The sequence below is a fragment of the Vanellus vanellus genome (genome assembly GCF_965231255.1).
Source record: "Vanellus vanellus genome assembly, chromosome: 1".
Taxonomy (NCBI): domain Eukaryota; kingdom Metazoa; phylum Chordata; class Aves; order Charadriiformes; family Charadriidae; genus Vanellus; species Vanellus vanellus.
Window position 1 is genome coordinate 87917969 of NC_138905.1, and position 18287 is coordinate 87936255.

Below are 18287 nucleotides of genomic sequence, written 5' to 3' on the forward strand. Positions count from 1 at the left end.
CTCTGTCATTAGATATATCAACTCATATTTGGTTAGATTGAAACACACACTGTCTGTCAAGACGCAGTACTCCAAATGAATCAGACTGTTCCGTATCAGTGATTTGCCCTTTTCATTAGTATTTTCATTTTTAGCAGTTCTTCCAGTCTTTGTAGATTCTACCAAGTTTATCAGTATTTTAGATTTCCCTCAGGCTTTTGAGCAATATGTTAAAATCATATGGTACTGATGACTATATTGAGAATTGTGGGATCACATAAGAAACACAAGCTTTTCAACAATGGTTCTTTCTTTATTACTATTTTGCTATCTATTGAATTTTGATGCACTTAAAATGTATCGTATTCATATATTACTAGTCAAAGAACCATGTGGTACTAAGATGGTTGCTAACTGATTAGTGTTTTTATCTTTTACCAACCTAGTATTTTAAATCCATTACCATGACCACAGGTAAAGGTACTTCTATCATAGAAGTACTTGACTGCAGGGAGTCTCATAAAAGTCATGAAATGAAGTTAGCTTAACAGGGTCTGTTTTGCCCATTCTCACTGGCATATTGACCTTCTAATATTTTATTGGGAATTATATCAGACTGACAAAATTAAGTACCTAGGTCATCTCACAGAACTTTTAAAGTAGCGCTAAAACCCCAACTTTTCAATTCCAGATCTTCCTCACTATTTCAAGACTTATTGAAAAACAAAGCTTTGACCGGTTATCCAACTGCTTAAAAACTCTTCAGTGCAATTTATCTTGAATTGGTTGTTGTAAATATCAGTCTAAAATCATGGTTGTGTGCTGTTGGAGTGTATATCCTTATTAAATGAGCTGAAAACTATTTTTCGCCTACTTCCCCCCAAGGAAACAGGCCTAAAATATTTATTGATTAGCTCACTTTTTCTGCTTCAATACACATCAGTCCATAGAGGTCAGACTCCCAGCTCTATCATGCCAATGAAATACTACTCATTACTTCCATTTTACCATCAGCTCCTTTGTAATTTCTCTCGTAATTCTCTCATATTCCTGCTGAAAAGAGTTCACAAAGTCAGTATGTTGTCCTTCAGTTCTGTTCCTCAAAATCACATCTGTTGTGATGTCCACAAAAAAGAAAAAAAAAAAAAGTCCTAGGTCAATCAGCAACAGGCCAAAGACTGTTTTCTTATACTAATGACCGTTGCTGATACACTTACTTTGCACGTTTTTTTTAGTATGGTTTCCTTATAAAGCTAGGCTTATGCAAGCATCCTATTTGTTAGCCCTCTCCACATGACTTCAAACCCACCAGCCTATTCCAGTAACCCTGATGAGAGAGGGGACTCAGAGATGATCAGTTTGTACACACTTCATGACAACCAGCTGCTATGTCTGGGAGATAGTCTCTGTTCAGACCCTTACTGACAGAAATAAGTTCTTATCCCAGAGCTCTTTAGTTGATTTTTTTTAAGTGATCAGATTGAGAACTGCTCAAAAGAAGAAAGGCCAGACTGGGAAGAAGTAGGAGCATCGAAGTGAGAACAGGCACAAAGCAGTCTGATCTGGAACGAAAAGTGTCCCTTTGTCCCTCTGTTCTGCTGGTCCCTCCCCCAGGTAAGAGAGGAACAAGATACCTGGATGCCTTTCTTCATGTATTCCCACTATTTTACCCACATTGCCTATGAAGTGGAGGTTTCTGCACAGAACTCCATGCTCCTTCCACCTGTGTGCATGCAAGTAAATGAATGCCATCGCTCAGTTTCCTTCTGCATTACCATTTCCTCTCCTAAGCTTCTCTCTCTCTCTTTCTTTTAACTGACTCGCTTATATGTTGATGGTGAAGGAAGGAGAAACTGGACACTGGGCCCCTTGATATGATGCATGCAGACCGGATGTCTCACTTTCTCCACACTCGAAGCTCACAGGCTACACTTGCCATGCCAGACCTCACTCCACACACCTTCAGATCTGGGGGAGGATGAGTAAGGAGAAAAATTAAGGGGATGTTCACTGATTACCCCCTTTCCTGTCAGTCTCCTATCCTGCTCCCACTCTGCTGAATCTAAAGTGGCTGGATTAGAAGTGGGTGGTCTTTGGCTCCATTTCTCCTGTGGATGCTGTGAGCCATTCGTTTATGCTTAGTATAGCACATCCAGGCAGAAAGCAACATAGAAAGTATGCGCTCCTCTCTCTGACAGTACACTGACCATTCTTTGTAGAGGGGAGTCCAGTTAGCCAGCTAGCTGGCTCTGGGAGGTCAGATTTGACCCAGAGATTGATAAATGAAAAGCACTGCCTTTTCCATTCTGCACGATACTCTGTGCATGAGCCTAAACCAGCTATCACTTGAGCTGTTTCTTGCAAAATTGCCAGAAAAAAAAAAAAAAACAAACAAAAAAAAACAACATGGAGAGGACTTCAGCTGATAGCTGGGGTCATTATGGTGAGGGAGTTTGTGGCACATGGTACCCTCAGTAGTTAAAGGAATGTGATGGGGGGAAGGTATAAGCAAGTACTAACAACATGTAGAAAACATGGGGTCCTCTGGCAGAACAGTAGTAAAGCAACGGGTCTAACCTGACTCAGAAAGGCAACCATTCCAGGCTTTAGATCCTAAGCATAGGATCACAGGATAATTCAGGTTGGAAGGCACCTCTTGTGGTCCAAGCTCCTGCTCAGGGCAGAGTCAGCCATGAGGTTAGACCAGGTTACTCAGGGCTTTATCCAGCCTGGTCTTGAAAATCTCAGACAACACTACACAACCTCTCTGGGTTGCACAACACTCTCTGCACAACCCTCCCAATGCTTGACACTCCTCACGACCAGAAAGTTTTTCCTGATATCCAGTGTGAGCATCTCCAGCTTCTCTTCCTCCAAACTGCAGAAGTACTACTAGTTTTTAATTACTTGGAACCACCATTTTATGTCACTTCACAAAACATGTTTGCTGTAGGCTTCTGTGCAAAGCCATGAGAGAAATCAGAGACATCACTGGAAGAAACAGAGAGCAATCCTGAGCTCAATAGGCTTGAGCTTTCTATTCATTTAAATCCATTCAAGGAATTAAGAGAGATCTTGTCACACTAGTCAGAACAGCCAGTATTAGGAGCCGTGGTCAAAGGTACACTTGCAACGCATTCAGACATCTACGCAGGCCTGAAATCTTAAATTTGGCTAATTCAGTTACTGACGGTAATCAAGCTGATCTTTGCATTGAGTTGGCACTCAAATAGCTACAAGTTCCCAGCTGAATTTTGCAGCCTTAACTGTCCAGCAACCTCAGTAAAAAACTCCTTTACATTGACGGAAACTGAGTCCCAGCTATGATGAGACTCACTAAGCAGCTCTCTGGGAACTATGATGGGGTAATTATCACCAACACACAGACCTGACTTGTAGCTATTATCAGAGGCAGAAGCCAGCTGCAATGCTCACTGTGTAATTGCTATCACGCCACGTAACACAACACACACATATGACATTGAGGTGTGAGTGGGTGCATCTGTGGAGAAGGTGATTGGGTATCAGTTTGGGCTTTTAAGATCAAGTTTCAGCTTTCTTCATACCCTAGGAAATCCTAACCTGATCATTGCCATTATGATTTCTGGTGTCCTCTATAAGACTGAAGGATGTTATATGACTCCATTTCAATTTCACACATATGAGGCTGCTCTGTTATGACCCTCTCAATTACTTTTCTCCAGGGAGAAATAACCACAAAACTCATATTTAGGAAAGAAAACGTAAAGTTGCACATCACTAAACATGTGCAAACTATGACATCTAACTAGATCATAGTAAAATGTCCCTGCGGGAGATAGAGAAATCATGTGGCTTGCGTAAAACTGGAATGGAAAAAGGCCCGGAGCAAGCTCAGGGCACAATCCTGCACCGGCCCTTGTGTGGTGAATAAACTAAATGTGACTGATTACAAGCTTTCTATCACTAATTAAAACCTCTCAAATTCTGAGTTCAAAATCTGCTACATGCAGATTCCAAGGTAAAACCAATACAAGCATACCACCCTTCTTCCATCTCTAGGACCTACCTGGTCTTGGAAATGCAATACAGAGCCTGTACACTGAACTAATTCTGCAAAAATCTAACCAGATAACTCTATATAGCAAGAACACAAACCTCTACTCATGCTAGGGTGTTAGCTTCCAACCACATCCTAGAGCTCGGATCTAGCACTTAAAAGCACTGATTTCCCAAAATAGGTTGGAAGAATCCTCCCCATAACTCCAGGAAGGCTGGAGTGAGAAATCTAGGCTGCCAAATAAGAATTGTTCTGAACAAATCTCCTCAGGTGGGGGAGCCCAATTAAAACTCAAGGATCCCACCTTCACCCAGTCCAACCTTTAGGACTTGAAACAGATGAAGCCCCTACTGAAGAAAAACAGGGTAAAAGTTTCACATGAAGCTGGCATCAGGCACTATTACTACATTCATATCTGACTCCCATGGAAATTAGAATCACAGTTATGCAATCCCCTTTAACACATACCCCCATAACATGAGGTCAAGAAAAATTCCTGTTAACTGTATAAATAGGTCCCTAATGTCCACTGTGCTCTCGCCAGCCAGAATAAGCATATATTGCATAAACCAAAAGTCACTATAGTATGGAAAGTCCAGTATCTGTACCATTAAGGTCTATATTTAAGGAGTGCAATTTGCAGACAAAGTGAATTTTCAATTATCATTACCCCATCATCATTTTAATGCACAGATGCACTGTTATATTTTCATCTATGCCCACATATCTGTTTGGCATTTATAAATATATATAAAAAAATATTTTTTTTCTTTTAGATATATATGAGAATGATACTTGCAATAGCTCAGTTATACAAGGCTTTTTTGTAATACAGATTCCAGGTCACAGATCATAAAAATGCTGCCATGCATAGGAACAAATACCTGTGAGGTTAAGTATGACAGCTTAACCGCATTTTGGAGTGGAAAGGGGATGTTACTAGATGTGTGTTTGTTCTTTATTTGAACAGTGTTGTGGGCAAGAGGGGCCAAGAATTAATGCTGCTAGTTCTGACACACATTGATAAAACAGGCATAGATAATTTGCCAGCCAACAGGATAATAATGCCCTTGACAGTGTGTATGTGTGGAGGGTATAGAAGAGGCAGGAGAGGGAGGCAATACATGTTTCTATATGCTGTAGAGACATAGATCCAGGTGAGCTTGAAGCATCTTAGGGAAATATTGCAGTGGTCTTTGCCATGTGGACATTACAGAAGACGTAAGAGATTTCTTTAGGTCACGAGGACATTTGAGACTGGTAAGAAACATAGGCTAGACGTGGGAAGTAAATCCCAAAGCAGAAACTGGAGTCTGTAGTTTAAAGTTTGCTGCTGCGGGAGTAGATGGTTCCCTGGAAGTGCTCACAAAGGGCTTTCCCATTGAGCCAAGAATTTTCACAGCACCAGGCTTTGACACGGTCCCTCATATTTATTCTGGAGTGGTGGTTCAACTCCCTTGCCCTCAGAGGTTTCCTTTTCCCACAGACGTCACGGTGCCCGTGAGCTTTGTGGAAAGGCGTGAGGGAGAGACATGCACTACCAGATGAGCCGTGTTTTTCTCTCAGAGATTGTTTTGGTGGCTTGAATGACACGTCCCCATGTAACTGATGCCTGTACATGTGGTTTGCAGAGAAAGAAATTTTCCTGCGGGGAGGAAAGTGTGCCACAGGATGCCGTTTTTACCTGTAGAGACCTGCGCTGGGGGATCAAGGGATCTCTTGGTATCCGCATGTGTGTAGGAGGGGAGAGGTAGGTTACATAGCCTAAAGGCTTGGGATCCTGTGCCATAGGATGTGCGTGGCTGAGTGGAAAGATGCGATTCCTCCCACTCTGTCCCCCCTCGCAATGGCTCTGCGAGAGGGAAGGGAGGCAGTTTTGCCTGCCGTTCTCCATTGGAGTCTACGCAGGGGGAAGGGGGAGAGGGAGAAGACGTGCAGATCACGCAACGTTATGCATTCTCGGGTAACAATAACCCGCTGCCGAGCGAAGGACGCAGCCGCCGGCCGCCCGATCCCGCGCTGGGGAGGCACGCCCCGCACCCACCCCCTGCTCCGGAGGCACCGCACTGACCCACATGTTCCGCGACCTTCCGCCACGCGTGACACGGGGAGACGTGTGGTGTCGTCCCGTGTCGTGTGTCGTCGTCGTTCCCCTCCCTCCCCCCCCCGCAAGCCCCGGGCGTGCCCCGCAGCCCCGCTCCCCACGTCCCCGCCGCCAGCACCTAGGCCAGCGGCCAGGGCTCCGCTCCGCGCCGCGCCGCGCCGCGCCACGGGGGACCGGGGCAGGGGGAGGTGGGGGGACGGTGGCGCGCAGCTAATGGCGCTGGACGGGCCCTGGGCGGCCGGGAAAAGGGGGTCTGCCGAGGGGCCACCGGTCACGCCGCCGTGCCCGGGGCCGTCGTGCCGCTCTCCGGGCGGGGGCCGCGGCTGCCCCAGCATCCTCTGTCGCCGTCCCCGCCAACGCCTTACCCACAGTGCGGGATCCGATGCAGCCCATCACTCCGGCAGGGCTCCGGGGGGAGGCGGCAGCCTCAGCAGCGAGGAGGCGGAGGAGGAAGGGAGCGGGGGAGGGTCGGAAAGGAGCCGGTCGCCTTCAGCGGGAAACGCCGGGGTGGCCCAGCCGGGACCGGCGGGGGGTCATGGTCAGGTACGAGCGCGGGGTGCCCTCGCCGGGGCGACGCAGGCGGGAGGGGAGCCCGCGGGCCGGGCTCGTCATCTGCCCCCGCCGCGCCTTCGCGCTTTGTTCCCGCTCCCCTTGCGGCTCCCTCGCCACGGCCGCGTCCCTGCCTCCACCGTGCCGTGCCCCCCCCAACCCCCCCCCCCCCCCCCCCCGCCACTCCTCCGCCCGCTCCCCCCCGTTCGGCGGCTCCCCGACGGGGAGGCGGGCTGAGATTGGGTAAACAGCTCCGGCCCCGGCAGCACCGCTCCGATTGGCTGCCGGTCTCCGCGGCCCGGGGAGGCAGGGCAGGGCCGGGCCGGGCCGGACCGGGGCCCTCCGCCCTCGGGGAGCGCGGGACGGGGCTGGCGGCGGCGGCGGCGGGGCGGAGGCGAGGGCCCGCCCAGCGGGCGGACAGGTGCGGGCGGCGCCCGGGGGTGGGGGGGGACACGGGCGGGACGGGGCCCCCTCCTTCCCGCCCGCCGGGGGAGGGGAGCGGGGCGGGGGGCCGGCACAGGTGAGCGGCGGGTGGTGCCGCAGGCCGGGGGGGGGGGGGGGGAGAGGGTGAGCAGGTGAGGACGGGGGGAGGCGGGAGGGTCCCCGGAAGAAGAAGTGAGGGGTGCGGTGGCGCTGGGGATGGAGGAGAAGGAGGAGAAGGAGGAGGCGGCGGGGGCGGCGGCCGGCGCAGTTTCCCGGTAACTACACTTGCCGGCTCAATTACCGGCAGCCCCCTAGCGGCCGCCCGGCCGCCTCCCCCGGGAGGGCCCGGCGCGCTCCTTCGTTCTGCGCTGCTCGGTGGAGCCGGGGCGGCCCGGCCCGGCCCCCGCGGAGCAGAGTGGAGCGGCCCGGCCCGGCCGCAGCCCTGCGGGGACTGCGGGAGCCGCCGAGGGGCGGGCGGCTGCGGCCCTGGTAACGGGCTGGGCCCGCAGGACGGACGGTGGTCCCCTGTCTGCTCTGCCCCTTCCGGAGCCCCGGGGAAGATGGGGGCTTCCTGCGAGACTGCCCTCTCCCCACCCGCCCCGCAAAACCGGTGAAAGAAGGAAGCTCGTCCCCGTGGGAGGTCGCGGAGGGCCTTCCCACGTCCTCCCCGCTGACATGGCAGCGAGGTGGTGATCTCCGCAAAGTGGGGAAGATGCTGTTAGGTCTGCGCCCTCCGTAGCCCAAATTCTGCCTCACCTGACAGCGGCAGCAACAGGCAGCGCCTTCCTGGCCTGCTCCCCCCAGCACCGCGGGCTCTTCCCCCGGCCTGCGCCTTCCACCTTCGCTCTCGGAAATGCTCGGGATTTCTCCCTCTCGCTTTCTGCTTCCTTCACCCCAACCCCAAAAGCCTCGCTGATCTCGCCGGCTTCCTTCCACCCCATCTCTAGTAACAGCAAATTGAATTCCGGTGGTCCCAAATGAGCCGTTTTGTTCTCATCCTCAGGCCTGGAAAATTCAGTTTCTATCAGCGTTGCTGAGAAGTTGCTCAAAACAGCTGAATATCCCTGATTAACAGCAGTAATGGGAATAAGTAAGTTCATTTGTTTTCCCATTCACAGCTTACAGTCAGCCTAAGGAAGAGAAAAAAAAAATTAGAAAAAAAAGACTTCACATAGAACATATTTTGCCTGAGCCTCTGGAACAATAAGCAGGAAGTCTACTCGCAGTCAGTTTACAAACTGAAATTTACATAGGAAGGACACGGGCAGAAATAAAAGATAGTGATGTCTGAATATAAGCTGCTATTCTATCTTTTCCCGCCTTCATGGTGTGGAAGGTTTACTGAGTATGGTGACTATGACACTGCTGAAGCGTAAGAGATCATAGCCTCCTCTTGTCTGGGTGCCTGAGGCCAGCGAGAGTCTCCTCTGGTGCTATAATGCTTATCATTGGATGCAGCATATTAGAACTCTGCTGAGGATGAAGTTTTTCCACAGCTAGAACTTTTTCCCTATTTTACTCCTCCTTCCTCCTCCCACATATACTTCCAAACCTATCAGTTTTCATGTAGTCCTTTTGAATGACTCACTAAAGGTATTTTTCCTGATGCATCTGCACTCTTGAAACCTAAATTACAAACATTATGAGAAACCATAGATCTGATGGAACTTTAAGTTAACCAGAGGTGTTTCAGCATCCATATTGACTTCCAGGTCTATACGCAAGGAGAGGGGAAACAAAAGCAAATGGGAATGGGAAGAGTGGTGTATTAAGATAACACAGGGCCTATCTCAGATAAAGGTTTCGTAAGTTAGTGGCTGCCCAGCCAACTGTTGTCATTGACAGTAGGGTGTAGGCAGATTGATCAGGACAGCTGTCCTCAGGAGTTTCACTCCAAAGCCCACCAAACAGCATTTGTATCTCATCCTCGCCTGAGAAGATGTATTACTGACACAGCTGTGGGCAGTTTCTTTTCCTCTGGTCAGAGAGACTCTGGTTTCATTTTAATCCACTTCTCCCCCTCACCCACCCACCCAATCTAAAACTGTTCCTCCGTGAACCTCCTTTCCGCACGGTGAGTGATCTCTGCCCTGGTTTCCTTTTCACTGAAGATTTCAGGTAAGTCACATTGACTCGTACTTTATCCCCCCTGCGTGATGCTTTAGCTTGTCTATCGCTTTGTGTCAAGCTCAAAGTTATACCGCAGGTCCTAGCAAGCTCACATTTGGCTTTCCTTTCATTAAGCTACAATATCACCTACATCAGTCTGTTCTGACGTCTGCCTCGGGGTGCGATTCCACAGGCAGGGGAGCAAGTCCTAGCACCTACTGTGCCTGAAAAGCAGCTTTCCAGTTCTTGATGGTTTTGTCTTACGCTGCTTTAGCGAGGTGGTAGCTTACATGGGGATCTGGCAGGCATCCGTGCTGCTGCCAGGCAAGTGTCAGCCGTGCACAGCAGAGAAAGAGGACTAGAAAGGAGGGGGATTATACCTGGGTGTCCATTCATTCACTCCACAGAATTATTGGCCTGTCTCGTGGCTGTCTCACGTGTCCTGATGCCACAAGCTCTCTCCTTTTTTTATTTGGAATCAATATCACTTAGCTGCTGGAAGCACTACCTGTCTTGGCACCTACAGCCATGCTTTGTCTGCCATTTTTAACAGAGTTGATTTAATCAAAGGATAGACTCTTCACCACCTTTTGGTTCTTACTCATACATTTATTCATTATGGATCTTGTGTACATAAATCTACATATTTAAAGCAAATTTCATTCTCATTTGAAGTTGGGGAGACTGTCAGACTATCAGCTCTCAGTTTTCACACAGCTGCTTGGCTCTTCCATACAGTAGTTTCCCTGCAACGGGGAGCTCATCATCAGTGAACGATTTCTAGTTTTCAATAAGCCAATACCTAACTTCTACTTCCTAAATTTGGTTAAAGTAGAACATCTATCATGCAGTAGCGTAAGAAAACTATAGGTAGTAAGAAAACTAAAGGTAGCTATTTTACAGTCTGAAGAAATACACAATTTCATGAGAATATGACTTCATGAAAATTATCATGTAGGAGGGAAGTGACAGGACCGAATCTTTTAACAAGGGACTAAAACAGAGCACAAATCTAAGTGTCCCCCACAGTTTCTGTCCTTGCTCTTCGTGAGCAATGGTATTCCCACTGCTGCTGCAAGAAACAGGAGGTAAATGACAAAACATAAATTGTTTCGTTTTCTTTGAAATACACTTTCTGACAGGCTCTGAATATTTTCTCTAAGTACTGCAGGTACTTGCTTAAACAATGAGGCTATAATTTCATGTAGGAAACTGTGTACAAAACATGTTTTGTATAGTGCTGATTTAAATGTTGCTCTGAAAGATCTTTGTAAATGGAAGTTTTCATGCAGGGTTAGGAGATGGAGACATTTAAGTAGAGAGAGAAACGCGGATAGATTCTTTACATAGCTGGGTATCTCAGAAGGAAGCAGCAACAGGAGACAGCCACTTGCAGCCTCCTAAATTATTTGTATGATGAGTGAAATTATGTGCCCCTCTGTTTCTTGCCGAGCTGTAGACTTCCTCCTCAACAGACCCTCTTGTGAGACAGATGCTGGGCAAGAGAGAAGGAAGAGCTGTCACGGGCTGTAGGTCACTGCATTAGGAACTTCAGTTTGCAGAGCAGAGCTTCAGGGCTGCCCAAACGAGGTGGATGCTGCTGGTGGAAGGGCTTTCTTGACCTTTTTCCTCCCCCACTTCTGCACCTTTGCCATGAATGCAACAGAGAAATTGATGGAGATGCCATAATCAATTCATTAAGCATGTGCTCCTAGATAAGTACTGCCTGGTTTTGGGGCTGAATGCCAAGGTGAGTTGGGAACAGCCAAGGATCCATGCTTCCAGCAGTTTATTACCCCTTCACCCCTGTACACAGGCAAAGTGGTCACTCTAAGTCTGGGCAGGGATGGGTGGGGGAGAAAAACATACTTCCAGGAGAGCTAAAGATAGTGACCTCGTGCCCAGTATAGGGGCTGGTAATAGCACAGGGCAAAGCAGTTTCAGAATAAGCTCTGATTTTCAACAGCTTGTTCCAAATCCACACTGAGGCACCTCCACCGTAACCCTGAAGACAGACTTATGCTGTAAATTGTTAACTGGTTGCTTTTAAAGAGACACCCGTTCAGTATTGTTTATCTTTTCTGTAAGCCATTGATAAATCTATTAAACCTATTTTCCATATGTTCCCTATAGCTGTATATAAATATAAATATCTTATAAATTATAAATGCTGGAACAGCTTCTTCCTAAGAAACACTGCTTATAAAACACAGAGATATTGTCACTGCCCTACCTGCTTACTAAATTTATTCTTTTCATCAATTAATTATCAGGGATGCAGATTATATCACAGTAGGTAATGTGCCCCTGTTGTCTCCTGTAGCTGCCATTTAAACCAGTTTAAATGAAAAAAATTACCAATATAAATCTTGCCACCTAATGTTCCTCTTTCAAGTAAACATTGCCACCAACCACCAAATAATTTAAAATGTCTTTCTTCTGTCTATCATTCATGCTAAGATTAGTTCCTGTCCCCAGAGGTCTCACTGGCAACCAGGTCTATTCTCCCATGAAAAGGCTCTGAGAAATGATTGTTCACCACCTTCTCCTCCTCCGATCCTTTTAAAAATCCTTATTTAAAATCCTGTGGCCTGACTGACTACTATCGCAGAAAGACGCAGAGAAAATTCCTACATGCTTCTTGCAAGATGTGTCTTCAGCTGTGGAAAATATACAGAGGCCTATGAAGTTCATGAGTAGGAGATGTTTACAAAAATAGTATCTGTATCAGATCTATAGAGGCAGAAATCGTCCTCTGGGGACTGTTGCTCCAATATGCTACTCTGCTGGCCTCCTGCCACTGGCAGTATGGATTCCCCAGTAAATGCTGCTTCTGGCAGAGATCTCTGTAATTGCTTCATAGAAGTAATGGAGTAGATGCCACAAGAGTTAATTCTACATCAAGCTGTATTAGCCACTGATAGGATTTTCATGTGGACCGAAAAGTAAATGAGATAGCAAAATGACTCATACCGTTCTTTCTTGTTTAGAGCTCCTTCAGTGCAGGAGACAAACAGAAAGGCTTTTTATGAGGCTCAAAGAATGAAAAAAGCAGTGCCAATGTAGTTCAGATCCTGAAAGTGGTGTAACTTACCTGACATAAGTGGAAGGTTGAGTCCTTTCAAGATGGGAAAATGTTTGTGGCTGTGTGAATCAACTGAAGATTAGAAGGGACAATAGGTGGAGGTATAGAAGTAGGATATGTTTGCATTACATGTTGAGATATAAACTCATGCTTACCTATGCTCACATCCGAGAAATGTGATCTTGTTCTGTGTGTACCCAGAGGTCATAAAAAACTTTATGAGAGCATATTAGTTCACTGCTGAGACAGAACTAATAAATCCACCCCCTCAATAATGTATTTTTTTAAAAAAATCATCCTGGGTATTTTGTCCCATATTGCTGAAGACAGGTAACGGTGAGCAGTGAAACATTATTTCTCCACTTACCGTGCACGGTGAATTCTCAAATTGGCCTGTCCTGCCGAAGTAGAGACACACGCTTTGGATATCCTGGCATCATCTATTGGAAACTGAACACTGATGGAGCATCCTAAATTAAGGACGATCTTACTCAGAGGTATGAAATACTTCTGATGTTAGCCAGATACCTTAAAAACACACTCATTTCAACACAGGTTGAATTTTTTTTTTTTTAATATATTTATGAGACATTTTTTAAGAATTTCTACAATGGAGAGGTATGTCATCCCAGCCCATAAAGAGCAGGTGAGCACGGGGCTAGCTGTAAGCTAATAACAGACAGTGCTCCCATACTTTGCTGCAAGATCCCAGTTGTGTGGCCTTGCTTATTTGGCAGTATTCTCTTAAAATACAATCACCTTTCTTTATAACACCTAGGTTTGGTGTATTGGTACACACATAAATGTGCAATGCTCAATGTTTGCCATTCTTTTGTCACCTTATCTTGATATTTGCCTTCCATTAGTTTTTCACAAGGATTTGTAGCTTCGCGGTTTTTCAGAACAACGTTGCTGATTTTTAGCAAGTGCAGTACTCTCTCAGCATCTTCATCCATACTTGATCTTTATCCAGAGTGATGCAGAAGTGTCATGTTCTGTGCTATATATATTAAATAAGATCTCATCTTTCATACAGTTCCCATTTCTAGACTTTACAGAAGACATAGAAAAGGAATTTACCATCTGGAACTGTGGTGGTGCAGTTTGCTCTGTTAGCGTTTCGCTGATGCCTTTGTAGCACACTGACCTACTGCATGTAATCAAGCATCACCTTCCATTTGAACCATCGCCCTCTAGAACTGCAGCTCGGTATCAAAGAATTAGCAAGTCTAGCCTGCTTCATCTGCCACAGACTTCACCCACTCAGCAACACCATTCAAGTGATCTTTCATAAATCTGTTCTGCATCGTTGTATGTCCTTACCTTGTGTCTGAACCAAGTAAATGCCTGCTCACATGGAATGAGACTGGTGGTAGACTAAGCTGTGCTCTGAAATTATGGTTTCTTCTACCACAGCCTGGGGCTTTTCCAGTGGCACATAAAATGGGAAAATGAGTGAGTTTCTCACCATCAGGTAGATAGTGCCGAGAAGGGAGGTCTGAGGAGGTTGCTTTGGAGGGTCAAAAAGGGTACGTGGTATGCACTAGGAAAACAGACACCACTAATGACATAAATGTGAGGTGTATATTAGGGTGCAGGCATCTTTGATGCACTCTGAGTCTTATTTTGCCTTTTTTAAAACGTTTACTTCATTCTCTACTGAATGTCTGGTTTCCAAACAGTGAAACATACAGAAGCTACTTCTCCTAAATGTCAGTTGAATCTATACTAGTGATGTTGCTCAAACTGCATTTTTAAAAATAATCTGCAAGCAGTTAATGTGCTTTTTAAATTCCCAGTGTTATGTAAAAAGGCACAATATTTTTAGCCTTACAAAATATCAGTTGTCATCTCCTCACTCTCCCTTTGATATATTGGAGATGGGGGAATAGAAGATTGCAGAAACTGTAGATATTAACTCTTTTAATAATAAGGGTGGTTTTTTCCTGCATTATGGTTTTGGAGTTACACAAATCTTAATAAAAACATACGGAAATACCCAAAAGCTTAAAATCAAGTCTGAATACTTTTTATTTTTTTTATTTTAAAAGCTAGCGATTCTGTCCTCACTGCCAAATTCTTATGTCTGCAACAATGATAGTATAATGTATCCAGAAGCAAAATATCGACTTAAACTGTTCACTTATGCACTGACAGAATGGGCCTCATATTTAAAAGATCTCCAGAAAGTACCCTCTGCCATATAACATAGAGCACACAGCTGCTGTGAGTAGGCTCTGGCAAATCAACATTGACTCAGGCTATTTTTGGAATCAAGGCAGGCCTGTGCTGGAGGATCTGAATACATCTACCTGCTGTACTGTGCTGCACTCCATAAGAAATACGGTAGGATCCAGAATGCTTGCCTCTGTGCTTATTTGGAGGTGACCTTCCATTCCCATCTGTGTTTCCAAGTCTTCTGAGGTGAAATGTTTTCACCTGCTGACAACCTCCTTAATAAGCACCTTTGGGCCTTGCTTCTTTCTGTGTTCTCTAATGAAATGTGAGGTACAAGATCTCAAAAGGGGCTGCCTTGCTACCTTTTTTTCTTACTGTCTTGCAGACCTTGACATCCTGGTGATACCCTCAGGTGCTTCTGGCCAGCAGGCATCCCCTACCAGAAGCAGGCCAGGAAAGGAGAGCATCCTGTCCTCAAACCCACTGTGATCATAGCTGAACCTCAAAAGAAATCCCCAGACTTCCTGGTTCTTGTGGCACCAATGCAATTCAAGAGATGGCCACTAGAAACTCCTGGAATAATAATGTTTATTGTTGCACAGCACAGTATCTGGAGGCATATGTATTGGTACTGGGCTAAGGCAAAGGCCCTGAAGTCCATGTACAGGAAAGACAATAGCCACCAGTCTGGACAGCAAGTGGCCCAGCAACCAGTAACCCTGTCATTTCCCACACATATGAGGGAGTGCTACTGCCTTGGAACAAAGCAACCATCAGGTTGATAATACCTGCTGGCCAGGGCTTTCTTTAACAATGCTGTGCTTTTCTGCTGGCAGTCGTGCTGTTTTTTCTTAAACCTGGTTGATTTTGTGACTGGCCAGCAACTGCAGTTGGGTACACCTGCTGTGAATCACTAGTGTTTTTAATGTCTGCAAGTACTTGTTCATAGAATTGTTTGGGTTGGAAGGGACCTTTAAAGATCACCTAGGCCAACGCTGCCCTGCCATCTTTCACTAGATCAGGTTGCTCAAGGCCCTGTTGAACCTGATGGGCAGTGGCTTGTCGTTACCTAGCATCTTTAATCTTCACCCAACCCTGTACTGTCCATGTTTGTGACAGAAAAGCAATTTAAAATGGAATCAAGACATACATTGATTGAATATATGGGTTTTTTTTCACAGTATACTACTACGACCAGCCATCACGATGTTTCAAAAAGTTTCCCATTTCTATCACTCTCGTGTAGTAGGCCCATTCTTATACAGTAAGGCCCTGAAACATAAGGTGCAGTTAATGGAAGAGCATGTCTTCTGCATTTTGGGGGAATCTTAGTTTTTCTTTGCTCTCACAGAAGGCTGCTCTTCCTGTCTATCTCCCCAAAGTTCATTTTAATCTGCAGTAGGTAAGAGAACATTTATAAACCTTTCATATTTACTACTTCTTCCTTAGTTTACTGTCAGATGGAAGAAAGAGTTGAAACAATTGTAGATGAGGAGTTCTGGTCTCACGGTCCCTCAAATCAGATAAACAATTGCTATGTTTAGGAGAGTGGAATCCTTCAGGCACAGGGCACCAACTATGTAACTTGAAATTCCATTCCTTGCTTGGAGGTGCAGGGATTCGGAAAACAACAATTTTTGAGTCAAGAGCAAACACGGATGGAGACTCTAGGACTTTGGTATAGTCTGGTATGAGAGCAAAGCAGACAGGATGCAGCATACTGTAGACTTCTCATTAGTGTAAGCTGAAAGACAAAATGAATTCTGAGTCTAATGAGGGAGTAATTTCAGCCTCAAAACCAAGCCAGGAGCCTGAGAATATGGAACATGGAAGAGTCAGAAAGAGTCTACAATTCAGTGTCCCTCTAATCTTAACCACAAGCTAATTCAGTAAGTTGAATTTAAGCTTTTAGCACCCAAGAGCTGATACCTGTCTGCAGTGATACCACATCTGAGGAGACAGAGGCAATGAACTGCATCAACCAGACCACACTTTCACCCATATTCTTCAAAGAATTCCTCTCAGTACTGATCCATACCCTTTACCCTTCTCTGTCCCGTTCCGAAAGATGAGTTGTTTGCAGTGTGTAGTCTAGCCCCTGTGGAATGCCTCCTTTTGAAACTTAGGAGGGAATGGATGCAGACAATATCCCATATGTACATTCAAATTTGGACCTCTTTCTTGGATCAGGAAAAAATTGGAGCTATTTTACTGCATTGGAGAAATGCAGGGTGTCTGGTGTGTGCCAAAGCAAGTGGATGTCTGGAACTCACTAAGAAGGCTCCTTCCCTTTCAGGGTGTTACATCTGAGGATGCTGTGGTTATGTCATCATGCACTACCTGCCCATACATTGGATATAATACATGGCTCTTGCACTGCTTTAAATTTACCACACCCTTCCAGAAATCCACAATCTTTTCTGGTTTGCTTCAAAATCATGTTTTTAATACAAACACATCCTTTCTTCTTTATCAAATCTCTTTTTTTTTTTTTATATTCTTCTATGAAGCCTATTCTTATAGGCTTCATGACCACCTTTGGAGGACAGAGTTTTGGAGACCATGGCTATAAAGCTCAAACAAACAGGATGCAAAAGGATTATTGCTGGTGGGACCCAGCAATTCTTTTCATCAGATTGAACGCTACATACCAAGGTGTTGGTAAGAAAGCTGTTGGTGGGAGGCCCAGGAAAAGCAACACCGATCTAGAGAAATAGCTTTGTAAATATCCCATTTATTCCTTTTGGTGGCACAAATTCTAACACTCTCTCTGAAACCATCAGTCACTCCAGAAAATGATTTGATAGGGCCTTCTCTTAATCTGACCCACCCTGTTTTCATTAGCAGCCTGATGAGATTCTGCTGGTTTAGTTTCCAGGCATCTTTCACTACCTGCTGCTTGCAACTTCTAGCCAGCTCTATCCAGACATCACCTGGGATTCAAGAATCCCAGGGAAGAAGTGTATTTCCATATGAAGCCTGAGCACAAATGATCTTCATGTAAATTTCAACTGGCCAAATGCATACCTAAAGTTGTTTACATGTAAACTAAAGTGTTTTGGATAAGGGTAAAGGTTCCAAATAACTTTTTTCATGAGCCATGGGTGCAAAGAGTCAGCAGGTTTGCCAAGTACCTAGGAGACATGGTCATCATATTGACCTTCATCAAGGCAAGTGGAGAATGCCTTGGTTGAAGGAAATGCATCCCCAGAAATGCACATCCACAGCTGAGCTCTTTAATGCAATGTCTTGAGCACTTGCCCAAGCATCTACTACTGACAGGCAGGGATGGTTCACAGTTAATAGAGGAAAAGCCTTTTGCACTGGTGTAAAGTGGTGGTAGCCAACTGATCCAGAAAGGCTATGCCTCTGTCATCCCAGCACACCTCTGGAGAACCCAATGTGGAAATTGCCAATGACTTGGTAACATGAGATGGAATGCTTTTTGAGGACCTCTCCTGCATTTTGAACAATAGCTGTGGCTACTGATCTTAGTATCACTTAGACTAGCTACAAAGCACTGACAACGGCGGCCTGTAACTGCTACTGCCCTATTCTCCATAGCCAAGTGGCTTTCATACAGTGCTTGATCACTTTGCTAGATACAGAATTAACTTAGCACAAATCTTCAGGAAGGCCTGGCACACCCTTATATTTTCAACCTATTGAAAATCATACGCTGCTTGAAGACCAGCTCTCTCCCATAAGTTGTCACTTGTCACAGACTCCTAGCTGGCACTGAAAGGACAGGGGCTCTGCTGCAAGGCCCTGCCAATTATCCTGGTGGCTCCATGAAACAAAGATTTTTTGTCTGGTCAGTA

At 45.8% G+C, this 18287-nt stretch overlaps 1 protein-coding gene across 1 annotated transcript in view; it reads right to left on the bottom strand.

Annotated features, from left to right (window-relative positions):
• Positions 1-6557, bottom strand: part of FAM131B (family with sequence similarity 131 member B) — a gene marked incomplete at its 3' end in the record, with an annotated part of 29351 nt that extends 22794 nt beyond the window's left edge. The window contains exon 1 of the mRNA XM_082496872.1: positions 6488-6557. Within this exon, the coding sequence (XP_082352998.1) occupies positions 6488-6515 (28 nt within the window). The 5' untranslated portion in view covers positions 6516-6557. The remainder of the gene's footprint in view (positions 1-6487) is intronic.
• Between the last annotated feature and the right edge of the window lie 11730 nt (positions 6558-18287).